The sequence below is a fragment of the Oncorhynchus mykiss genome, chromosome 4 (assembly GCF_057628025.1).
Source record: "Oncorhynchus mykiss isolate SJ-2025 chromosome 4, ASM5762802v1, whole genome shotgun sequence".
NCBI classification, from domain to species: Eukaryota; Metazoa; Chordata; class Actinopteri; order Salmoniformes; family Salmonidae; genus Oncorhynchus; species Oncorhynchus mykiss.
In genome coordinates this window covers 44,578,747-44,591,312 of record NC_143025.1, presented here as the reverse complement: position 1 = coordinate 44,591,312, position 12,566 = coordinate 44,578,747, and the positions used below count along the sequence as shown (strand labels likewise).

Below are 12,566 nucleotides of genomic sequence, written 5' to 3'. Positions count from 1 at the left end.
TGTAAATGTATAGCTAAAGATACCTAGTACAATAACAGGCTGTACTGTTATTAAGATGTAAGATGTCTGATTAAGTCACGGGAACATATCATTTCTCAGAAACTGGAGAGAAAAAAACTAGACATTTTGTAAGAGTACTTTCCTTACATAACAAATGTACCTGCATGCACCCACACATTAGGTCATGTGAAAAGGCATTATGAAATAAAAGCAAGACATTTGTGCTGTCCCTTTATTTTCAGTCATGTCTCAATCTGCTGCCTTCCTTTCCACTTCAAACTAGTAAGCCATAAACAGTGCAGTTGCATAAAAAAATAAGACTAAGTCATCATTTCACCTTCATTTTACAAGCACATCTTCAAAAAGTATTTATTTTTTGAATACACCATTCCAGTACAGCATTTGTCCAATCAAACTGATGCATTTGATTCCCCAAGAGTCCTGCTGTCCTCAAAACACATGTACACATCTAGGGCCAGACATAACAAGTAGAGTTCCTTATCTATATCATTACAGCATCATCTGCACAACTTATTAATAACAAAGCAGCTTATAGGCTAGTGCTATTTGGTTTGAATCCACAAACATTGATTTCAGATCGTTTCTGGAGTTGACCATGAAGATATTATATCACTGCAGGTTCCGCCTGGCCCTAGCCATGTCATGCATACAGCACGAGCCCCATAGGTCAACTTTACAGAGCAATCCGATGCTTTAGAGTCTTCTCCAGTGAGTTGGTAAGCCACTTGGTTATACAATCAGAGATATAGGCAGTTGGACAGACAGAGACAAACTGGTCTTAGCTGTGGATGGAGCCTCAGACAGGTGGAATGCTAGAGCCTACTTCTTTCCCAGTGATAGACTGAAACACAAGCAAAAGGGGGTTGTAGGTGTTAATGATACTGTAAAAAAGAAAATGTATATAATATTCAAAGTGCTCTAAAAAGTACAGGGATGACAACGAGAGATAGCGTCAGAGGAAAAAATAAGTATGATTTTTAACGGTTTTTCCAAGGCTCTGACAAGACTGATTTCAGTCAAAAGTGCATCAATATGCACGGGGTGGATTGGTTGCTTTGCTGAACATATGGTACTCCCAGGTTTTTCTGTCTTATTCTCAACTGTATTATATAACATGTATGAGGAATGAATGACCGGCATTTGGCACCAGGTCCTGTCTCAGTTTCTGTGAACAGTTACATATTGACATTGAAGATCCTTGGCAGCATTAAGATAAGCCAGGAACTATTTCAGTGTGATACAGTCTGACTAGTCATATCCACTCCAGTGACCAGGCAAAAGCAGTGAGATGGAGAGCAAAAACCAGGGTTGTGTTTATTAGGGCACGCGTAACAAAATGTTTAAAAATGTTTTAAGAACAAGTAGCATTTACTACTTGTGGCTCTCTGTTTGTGGTCTTCCAATGTGAGAAGAGCAGTCATTAGACATGTTTTTGCTAAAAAAAAATCATGTTCTCTTCAAGCTACCATTAATGCCAGTATGGAGTTGCTTCAAAAAAAACTTAGGGCATCTTTAGGGATTTTGGTGGAATTCTTACTTTTCCATGGGAAATGTGATAATGCATTCCTGCACTTTTTCAATAATGCCATTGATTTCTCCCAGCACCTGTACTGCACTACACAGTGTTCAAAACTATGGATGTGAACATTCAACATTTCTAACCTTGCTTGAGGCAACTGAAACAAACCATCTGGGCGGTGTTGAGCCATGCAAGAGAGGACAGAGCCAGACTAGGGCATGATGATATGAGAAAGTGAAGCTAAGAGAAACATACTTGTTAAAAGAGTCATCCTGAAGGTTAAGGACCAGGTTGTCTGCGGAAAGGTACACTTTGTTCTGGGACGTTGCCACCTGAAAGACAATACACAGAGACACAAAACACAGTTGAAAACAAAGCGTCACAGAACTAGTCTTGTAGCAGCTCGTAGCATAAGGGAAATAGCCATCCTTCAGCCCTAATGATACTGATATAACCAGCTAACTGCACTGTGGGTTACCATTGCAATGAGAACCAAACAGCCACAACAAACACAGGCTGCTAAAATGACTGACCCCATTCTTACTGAAACAATGTCTGATTAGGACAATAACATTACAGAGTCTCTGGGGATGAGTAACTATCCCCTCAATACATAATTAAAGTATTTCTGTACAATTATCATGACAGTCACTGATATCCAGTTCCTTTATAAAGAACTCACCGTCTTAGCAATAGCCTGGGCAGCTCTAATTCGTCGAAGTTTCAGGTATCCAGGATTCTTAGTCACTGCTTGTCCCAACTACAACAAACAGAGCCAGAATCATATAACATGCTAAAGTAAATAAAAAACTATTGTTGACTAGAATAATCATCCTGGTGTTTGAGTTCGTGCAAGGTCATGTGAAGACGAGGGGACAGGTCGTCCAAAGGTTATGGTCAGGTTAATGTTTTACCATCTTGGCAGCCTCTGCCTCTCCCTCCGCCTGGATAATCTTGTGTCTCTGGTCTTGTTTGGCTTTCTCCACGTAGAACTGGGCTCTCTGTGCCTCCTGCTGGGCTGCGGAGACACACAAGCTTTGTTTAAACTCCACGCGTGCACACACAATCTACTAACACACATTAGTGCATTGACTAACCCACACACAGAAAAAAATATAAAAACAGGCAAGTATGCATCCACAGACAGCCGTATACACCCCAACACATGCGCACACAATATGTGGCAGATACATACCAACTTGTTTGGCCTCTACGGCAGCTGTGTACTCTCTGCTGAAGCTCAGCTCTGTGATGGCTACGTCATCCAGGATAATGTTGAAGTCTTTGGCTCTCTCAAACAGCTCTCGGCGAATCAACAATGACACCTACACAGCACACATACGGTTACAGACAAGAAAAGGGCAAAAAAAAACAATGTTGGTTCACGTTTCAGTCCATTTTAAAAGGGGTCTGAACTTCCTGATTTGGTCTCGTTTTTCCAGCTTGGTCATTATGAAATGCAGCGTCCATGACTGAAGCCAAACAAGAGTTGTTTTGGGGGATAATGTGAGTGTCCCTTCTAGACAACTTGAAACAGTCGAAACAGGTCGTGTCAAAGTCCCCCAGGCTAGCTAGCTTGCGCTAACCAACTTCTTTCGCCAATTAGCTTCACAATGGCAAAGTTGGTTTGACGTTTGGGGATTGTTAGGGACTGTCAATAAATTACACAATGTAAATGGGAAAATATTTTCATATTGCACATCTTTGACAGGGATGCAAACTGTAGAGGTCGACCGATTATGATTTTTCGATACCGATACAGGATATCGGAGGACCAAAAAAAGCCAATACCGATTAAAATCGGCCGATTAAAAAAATATGTTTATTTGTAATAATGACAATTACACTTTTATTTTAACTTAATATAATACATCAATCAAATCAATTTAGCCTCAAATAAATAATGAAACATGTTCAATTTGGTTTAAATAATGCAAAAACAAGTGTTGGAGAAGTATAAGTGCAATATGTGCCATGTAAAAAAGATAACGTTTAAGTTCCTTGCTCAGAACATGAGAACATATGAAAGTTGGAGGTTCCTTTTAACATGAGACTTCAATATTCCAAGGTAAGAAGTTTTAGGTTGAGGTTATTATAGGACTTTTTCTCTCTATACCATTTGTATTTCATATACCTTTGACTATTGGATGTTCTTATAGGCACTTTAGTATTGCCAGTGTAACAGTATAGCTTCCATCCCTCTCTTCGCCCCGAACCAGAAACACATCAACAGCCACCCTCGAAGCATCGTTACCCATCGCTCCACAAAATCAGCGGCCCTTGCAGAGCAAGAGGAACAACTACTCCAAGTAAGTGACATTTGAAACGCCATTAGCGCACAACCCGCTAACTAGCTAGCCATTTCACATCGGTTACACCAGCCTAATCTTGGGAGTTGATAGGTTTGAAGTCATAAACAACGAAGAGCTGCTGGCAAACGCACAAAAGTACTGTTTGAATGAATGCCTACCGCCGCCCAGTCAGACTGCTTTTTCAAATCATAGACTTAATTATAACATAATAACACCCAGAAATATGAGCCGTAGGTCATTAATATGGTCAAATCCGGAAACTATCATTTCGAAAATAAAATATTTATTCTTTCAGTGAAATACGGAACCGTTCCGTATTTTATCTAACGGGTGGCATCCATAAGTCTACATATTCCTGTTACATTGCACAACCTTCAATGTTATGTCATAATTATGTAAAATTCTGGCATATTAGTTCGCAACGAGCCAGGCGGCCCAAACTGTTGCATATACCCTGACTGTGTGGCAATGAACGCAAGAGAAGTGACACAATTTCCCTAGTTTAACATTGCATGCTAACATGAATTTCTTTTAACTAAATATGCAGGTTTAAAAATATATACTTCTGTATTGATTTTAAGAAAGGCGTTGATGTTTATGGTTAGGTACACATTGGTGCAACGATAGTGCTTTTTTCACGAATGCACTTGTTAAATCACCCGTTTGGCGAAGTAGGCTATGATTCAATGATAAATTAACAGGCACCGCATCGATTACATGCAACGCAGGACAAGCTAGATGAACTAGTAATATCAACCATGTGTAGTTAACTAGTGATTATGTTAAGATTGATTGTTTTTTTTATAATGCTTTTTTAAATGCTAGCTAGCACCTTACCTTGGCTCCTTGCTGCACTCACATAACAGGTAGTGAGCCTGCCACACAGTCTCCTCGTGGAGTGCAATGTAATCGGCCATGATCGGTGTCCAAAAACGGCAATTACCGATTGTTACGAATTAAATTGGCCCTAATTAAAATCGGCCATTCCAATTAATCGGTCGACCTCTACTGTAGAGGGCTCAAAACGGCACTGAAACATGCAAAAAAAAAATCCCTGCTATGGGAAATACAGGTTTTAATCTCTCTAGGGTACGTGGGACGCTAACATCCCACCTGACCAACATCCAGTGAAAATGCAGGGCGCCAAATTCAAACAGAAATCTCATAATTAAAATTCCTTCAACGTGCATGTATTATACACCATTTTAAAGATAAACTTGTTAATCCCACCAGTGTCCAATTTCAAAAAGGCTTTATGACAAAAGCATACCATGCGATTATGTTAGGTCAGTACCCAGTCACAAAAAAACAGCAATTTTTCCAGCCAAAAAGAGGAGTCACAAAAAGCAGAAATAGAGATAAAATGAATCACTAACCTTTGATGATCTTCATCAGATGGCACTCATGACTTCATGTTACATGTATTGTGGATGTTTTGTTCGATAAAGTTCATATCCAAAAATCTCTGTTTTCATTGACGTGTTATGTTTTACCTCCAAAACATCCGGTGAAAGTGCAGAGAGCCACGTCAATTTACAGAAATACTCAACATAAATGTTGATGACAATACAAGTGTTCTGCATGGAATTAAAGACACACTTCCCCTTAATGCAACCGCTGTGTCAGATTTCAAAAAAGCTTTATGGAAAAAGCAACCATGGAATAATCTGAGTACAGCGTTCAGAGACCAAAATAAGCAATACAGATACCCGCCATGTTATGGAGTCAACAAAAGTCAGAAATAGCATTATAAATATTCACTTAACTTTGATGATCTTCATCAGAATGCACTCCAAGGAATCCCAGTTCCACAATAAATGTTAGTTTTGTTCGATAAAGTCCATCATTTATGTCCAAATACCTCCTTTTTGTTCACGCATTTAGTACAGTAATCCAAATGCGCAGGCAATAGGCCCAGACAAAGTCAAAAAAGTTATATTACGGTTCGTAGAAACATGTCAAACGATGAATATAATCAATCTTTAGGATGTTTTTATCATAAATCTTTAATAAGGAGAATTTCTTTAGGCTAACTCACAGGCGTGCGCCTGACTGAGAACATGGCCTTCTGGCAGACCCATGACTCTGTCAGCTCTCATTCTCTCCCACTTCAGGGTCGAAGCCTGAAACAAGGTTCTAAAGACTGTTGACATCTAGTGGAAGCCTTAGGAAGTGCAATATGACCCCACATACACTGTATATTGGATAGCCTAAGACTTGAAAACCTAAACCTCAGATTTCCCACTTCCTGGTTGGATTTTTCTCTCAGGTTTTTGCCTGCCATATGAGTTATGTTATACTTACAGACATCATTCAAACAGTTTTAGGAACTTCAGAGTGTTTTCTATCTAATATAATATGCATATCCTAGAATCTGGGCCTGGGTAGCAGGCAGTTTACTCTGGGCACGCTTTTCATCCGGACGTGAAAATACTGCCCCCTACCCCAAAGAAGTTAACTAATTAAACAAATAATATGATCTACATGATCAGTCTCTGTGTAAAACAAATGAAATTGGTTAATGTGAACCTAACTCACAGCTAAAAAAAAATGTAAAGAAAGCAATCCAATGTTATTTGTTGCCTTGAGTGCCTGCAAATGACAATCAAGTCTTGAGAAAAAAACTTGGGGAAAAGATATCTTAAGTAGAAATAGAATAAAACAGGAATTCTATTTTTGCTCTATTATAGTGGCCACTATAGTAGACATAGATCAAGAGCACAAGGCTACATGTGTGAAAAAATAACATTCACTAAGTAAAAAAAAAAAGTACAATCCCCCTCACTCACAAGTGTTAATGTCAAATTCAACACAACAAAAGCAATATCTTTAGACTACACATTCTGCCAGTGGACATCTGTTCTACAATGTGCCAGCAGCGTATGATACCCTTTGCTGGCATAATTGATCTCTTTCAGGCAGAGAGCCTGGCATACCCCCTTTCATCTACTGTATTGAAAAAGTGAGAAAGAGGGAAAGTGTGTAGTGTTCCTTTCACCTCTATAGCGGCATCCACCTTAAGCCAGGCCCAGCTCCAGCTACACTTCATCCATGAATCCACTTGTTTAACAAGCAACGTCTCATTTTCACCTAATTCTCTCATTCTGAAAATGAACCACATACTGTAGAGGGAAAACATCAGTTCACAGATAACTAGCTAACATTTCACACAGATTGCTAGGGTCCAATAAGCAACTAAGGCTTTATAACTTGAGGAACGGCAAATAGTCGCATACCAGTTAATACTTTAGCGAATTGGTTAGGTTACTAATGTTAGCGCATCTGACTTTATTAGCCATCTAATTTTCACACCATAAACTCAATTATTTGATCAGTTAAGTTGGCTAATGTTGCTCAACATTTCTCTGGCTAGCTAACGGAGAATCCGATCCAGCAAGCAAGATAATTAACAATGCTAACAATACTTGGTCCACCACCTCAAACTTTCCAAATGCCAATGTTTTTTTGGTAACAGCTCATGAAGTACGCTTCATCACCCTCGTCTCCGTGGTCAGGCTTCTCACCTACCTCTCCGTTATCGTTCAGGGGACGGGCTGCTGTAACTGACAAACTGCCTTTCCACACTACCCCGCTGTATTTCCAGAGTGCGCGCTGATCTGGAAACTAGCAAATGGGTTGTCTCTTCTCTCGTCAGTTGCGTGCTGCATTCTGTTATGTAAACGATTGGCAGAGCCTTAGATACAGCCTGTATTGCTCTAAACACCCATCACTCGTTTGCTTAGAGCCAGTAGTGATCCAAAGTTTGTATGTGAAAATTACTCCTAAAGATGCACACATTGTTGTTCTGAACTCACTTCACTCGTGCTAAAGAGGGAGGCTCGCTCGGCTGGTGCCAACACATGCGCAGATCAAATACATCCCGCTGGAACGCAGATAAAGGTGTTTACATGTCCCAATAATTCAAAAGATTGCTCAGAAAATAAGGTGTTTTAATCAGCGTATGCTTACTTCGATTTTGACCTCACGCCGATGAAGTTAAGCAGAGCAAGGTGTTTACATGAATATCGCATAATCTGCCTACTGCCATAATCAGTTTAATATCAAATTATTAGTAAACCTACTCATTGAAATGTAGAGCTATTGACATTTGAAAATATTGTCCCATGTACATTGTGTAATTCACTGATGGTAACTAACCTCACCCCATAGGGATATCAAATGTCAAACCAAATTGACCATGGGCATTACGATCAGGTTATGTGCAGATGCGCTCTGAATTGATGATTACTTGGGTGCTGCCAGCTGTCGGTAGGATTGAAATAAACACAACCCAAGAAATACTGTTACAGTACCCTTCAATCCATGACATACAAGTTTTCCTATCTCCCAGATCTCAGTTTTGGACAAGACTGAATTTATGACCAAAATTATCCTACTTACACCATGTCGTCAATTTTGACACTAGAAAAAAAACAATCCGACTCATATCGACGCCACATAGGCCATTTTCAAAACGAGAAGTTGCTTTTTAGGGACAGTCACTTTTAAAGCAGAGACTGGTTTAGTACACAACCTTTGTACCATACAATCCTGAGACTGTGGCAGTACCGGTACTCTGAATGATGAGATTTAGGCTACCTGTGCGAGTCACTCTGCCATACCTGTGCTCTCTGAGTGATGAGCTGCGAGGCATTGAACTTGGCCACCACGCTCTTCAGCACCTCGTTGACGATGGAGGGTAGTACTCTCTCATCATAGTCCTTCCCCAGCTGCTGGTACATGGCAGGCAGGTTGGCGGCCACAGGACGGGACAGCACACGCAGTCCAATGTTAATCATCTGCAGATCTACAGAGGTAAAAGAGACAGGGAGAAAGAAGTGTGGGCTGTATCTTCCTTTACCTCATCTTCCATCTTTACTGATCTGAAAGCTTCACATCTTTACTGATCTGCTAGACATAATGTATTGGTCTACATGTATCCATACTGGATTCAAATTAATCCCCCTATCATGTACCTTTGCTTCCAGTTAGTGAAGCAATCTTCCTGGGCCTGGCTCTGATGTCATAGATTATGGGGTACTGGATCCATGGTACCCTGAAGAACAACAAAAACAGTTCAGTTAAATATGGTCATGTGAATTTAGCTTTGCATTGCGTCGAGCCAACTGACAACCCTGGCTTCATTATAAAGCCCTGGACAGAGTAAGAGTGTAGGCCTACCTGAAGTGCAGTCCTTCAGCCAGCACTGTGTCCATCTGCATGCCCCCAATTCTGTTGAAGATGATTGCTCTCTGACCTCCATCCACTGGGAACAAACCATTCCACACAACGTTAGAGGAGTGCACTCATTATCGTGATAATAGTGTTACCCATTTCACTACCAGACGCTAGGTTAGGACTACCTGTGAATGTAGCTTCTTTGACCCCATAGGCCAGAGCTCCAGCCCCAATGAGCAGCTTGAGGCCTATTCCTGCTCCCTTGCCCCCCGCGCCAGACATACGACTGGCCAGGTCCCTCAGGTTTGTCAGGAACCGCTGGGAAGACGTGAAAAAAAAAATGTGTTGTTGCTATTGGACAGAGCTTATGTTTTCACAAAATATTACAAGGCTTCTTTTACCACTGTTTATTTATCATCAGGTCAGTAATACACTGCACATTAAGTGTTTTGGAGGGCTTGTTGTGATGTCCAGCTAATTTATCACCATTATCCCATCTAGTGGTCTTAAGGGGTACTGTGGCCTAGATCTGTCAGTGTCATTGTCTCCATCTCGAATATTCTTGACCATTTATAGTTAGTGATGCACTGATATGACATTTTTGGCCGATACAATATCCAATATTTTTCTTGCCCCCCCCCACAAAACAATACCGATATTTAACATTTTAGCGTCCTTTAAAGCATTCTAGTAGTTATAGTTAACACACATGGACGCAGCAGTCTAAGGTACAGCATCTCTGTGCAAGATGCGTCACTACAGTCCCTGGTTCGAATCCAGGCTGTTTCACATCCGGGCGTGATTGGGAGTCCCATAGGGTGGCGCACAATTGGCCCGGACCACGCTGGGCTGTCACTGTAAATAAGAATTTGTTCTCAATTCAGCTTTTTTGTTGTCTCACTGAAATTCTTACTCTTTCAAATGACTGCTCGACTTGTTGACTGCTCGATCCACACAACATACATTGTGGGCTAGGTTAGGAATGCTGTGTTGCACGTGTAGCGCAAAATTTTACGCGGCGTCTTTATGTCATGTACCTACGTTATAAAAAGTATGCACGGTAGCTTTGACATCGGTTTTCAACATCGGTGTTAAACTAGACATCGGGCCGATACCGATGTTGGCATTTTTAGCGAATATCGTCCGATTCCGATATGTTCACCGATATATTGTGCATCCCTTATTATAGTATTATGAAACTGTGGATTGTGCAGGTCTTTGAGTAATGAATGAGCATGTAAACTAATCAAGTTTAAGCAGCACTTAAACCAATGTTTTCCACATATTACTGATATGCAAGTAACTTGCATGTTAGCTGACGAACACGCAACTCCGTTTTCTTATATGGAGGCGGAGTTGAGCTTTCTCAGCCACCTGCATGTTTTATGATAACAGGGTTACCATGGCCAAATTGGTCTACTTCAAAAACTATGTCACGGGTCAGAATGTATTGGTCGTGGGGTTTTGGTCAACTTCTAAGTTGCACCGCGGCCGCAATGGCATTCTTTAAAAAGTGTATGTATTAATATAATCAGTACCAGTCAATAGTTTGGACACACCTACTCCTTCAACGTTTCTTTGACTATTTTATACATTTTTGAATAATAGTGAAGACATCAAAACTATGAAATAACACATATAGATAGAATCATGTTGTTACCAAAAAAAGGTGTTAAACAAATCAAAATATATTTTATATTTGAGATGCTTCAAAGTAGCCACCCTTTGCCTTGACAGCTTTGCACACACTTGGCATTCTCTCAACCAGCTTCATCTGGAATGCTTCTCCAACTGTCTTGACAGAGGTGAAACTGGTTGAGAAAATTCCAAGTGTGCAAAGCTGTCGTCAAGGTAAAGGGTGGCTACCTTGATCAATCTCAAATATATTTTGATTTGTTTAACACTATCTTGGTTACTACATGATTCCATGTGTTGATGTCTTCACTATTATTCTACAATTTAGAAAATAAAGAAAAGTCAGGGCTGAAAAACACACATTATTCCAAACGACAATATTTAACCATAATTCATCAAGAAACTAGTTAGCTAAAAAATTGACTAGTTATTATCAGTTATCCAAGCTTGCAACATGAGAACTGGCCTTTTTCTAGTTGGTTAGGGAGCGGTTTACCTAAATTGCCATTGGCAAACCTTCACTTCCATATGAAATCTAAAAAAGACCTAGCTATAGTTTGAAAGCTGGCATAGTTAAGCGTTGCTGAGTGAGGATAGGCAAGTCAGAATAACGACCTGCGTAGCTAACGTCGTTAGCTTGCTAGCTAAGCTAGCTACCTCGATCTCCTCTTAAAATCATAGTCTAACGTTATAAGGCAATAACACACGTTTGTGTAGAATACAAAACTCATTTAACAATAATAAGGTATGTCTTGACTTTGTCTTTAGTAAGTGTGGTTGCTATTTGAAATACTCACGTTCGGCTCTTTATTTGCCATGCTTGCAGTAGATATCCAAGGTCGTGACCAATGAACGCGTCATCACCATAGAGAATGATAGAGCCTTCTAGTGGCCAAAAGGACGTTTTAGCATTGGCAATGCCAGTGAGGGCTTACACAATTTTAATGTAGTCAACTAGACGGGACTTCCAACTCCATTGGCTGATCCCTCCTGGTGACCCTGTCAGAGTCATGTCCAACCGGGTCATGAGGGATCAGCCAATGAGAACATTGACTACTTCAAAATGCAGATAGCCTCAATGGCGCTGCCCATGCTGTCACAGACGCTATAATGACACGGCTACAAAGAGCCCACTCTCTCTCTATGGTCATCAGAGACAACTTTGTTTTTGCATATTCAGGTGAAAGGCTTTCAGGGATTTGGAGTTCAATGCAGCTAGAATTTATATAGCTGCACTCTTGTGGGTATTTTATGAAACTGGCTTGTGTTCAATGGAGTCAAAGTTAAAGGTAGACTCAAGTGATATGACGTTTTAACACTGCTGCTACTCACTGTTTATCTATGTGGTCACTTTACCCCAACCTATAGGTAGGTACAAATTACCGCACTAACCTGTACCCCGCACATTGACTCGGTACCCGCGTATTTTGCCTCATTTTGTTACTATTTAGTAAATATTTTATTTTCTTGTATCTTTCTTTTATTTCACTGTAAGGTCTACTACCAGGTGTGTTCGGCGCATGCAAATTTAATATTACTGAACAAAATTATAAACGCAAATCGGTGGTCACGTTTCATGAGCTGAAATATTCCAGAAATGTTCCATATGTACTAAGTGTATTTCTTTTGTGTGCACAAATTTGTTTTACATCCCTGTTAGTGAGCGTTTTTATTTTCGCAAGATAATCCATCTACCTGACAGGTGTGGCATATCAAGAAACAGCATGATCATGACACAGGTGCACCTTGTGCTGGGGACAAAGGCCACTAAAATGTGAAGTTGTCACGCAACACAATGTCACAGATGTTTGAAGTTGAGGGACTGTGCAATTGGCATGCCGACTGCAGGAATGGCCACCAGAGAATTGAATGTTAATCTCTCTATCCTAAACCAGTCATTT

At 40.4% G+C, this 12,566-nt stretch overlaps 1 protein-coding gene across 1 annotated transcript; it reads right to left on the bottom strand.

Moving 5' to 3' along the window:
• Window positions 1–218: 218 nt before the first annotated feature.
• LOC110521844 (prohibitin-2) lies at window positions 219–11,824 on the bottom strand. The gene is made up of 10 exons (XM_021599759.3): window positions 11,463–11,824; window positions 9,216–9,348; window positions 9,034–9,118; window positions 8,829–8,908; window positions 8,475–8,659; window positions 2,736–2,865; window positions 2,455–2,558; window positions 2,223–2,300; window positions 1,796–1,872; window positions 219–862 (listed from the first exon to the last, which is right to left on the bottom strand). The coding sequence occupies exons 1-10, from the start codon at window positions 11,481–11,483 to the stop codon at window positions 841–843; spliced, it is 915 nt and encodes a 304-aa protein (XP_021455434.1). The 5' UTR covers window positions 11,484–11,824; the 3' UTR covers window positions 219–840.
• Window positions 11,825–12,566: the final 742 nt, after the last annotated feature.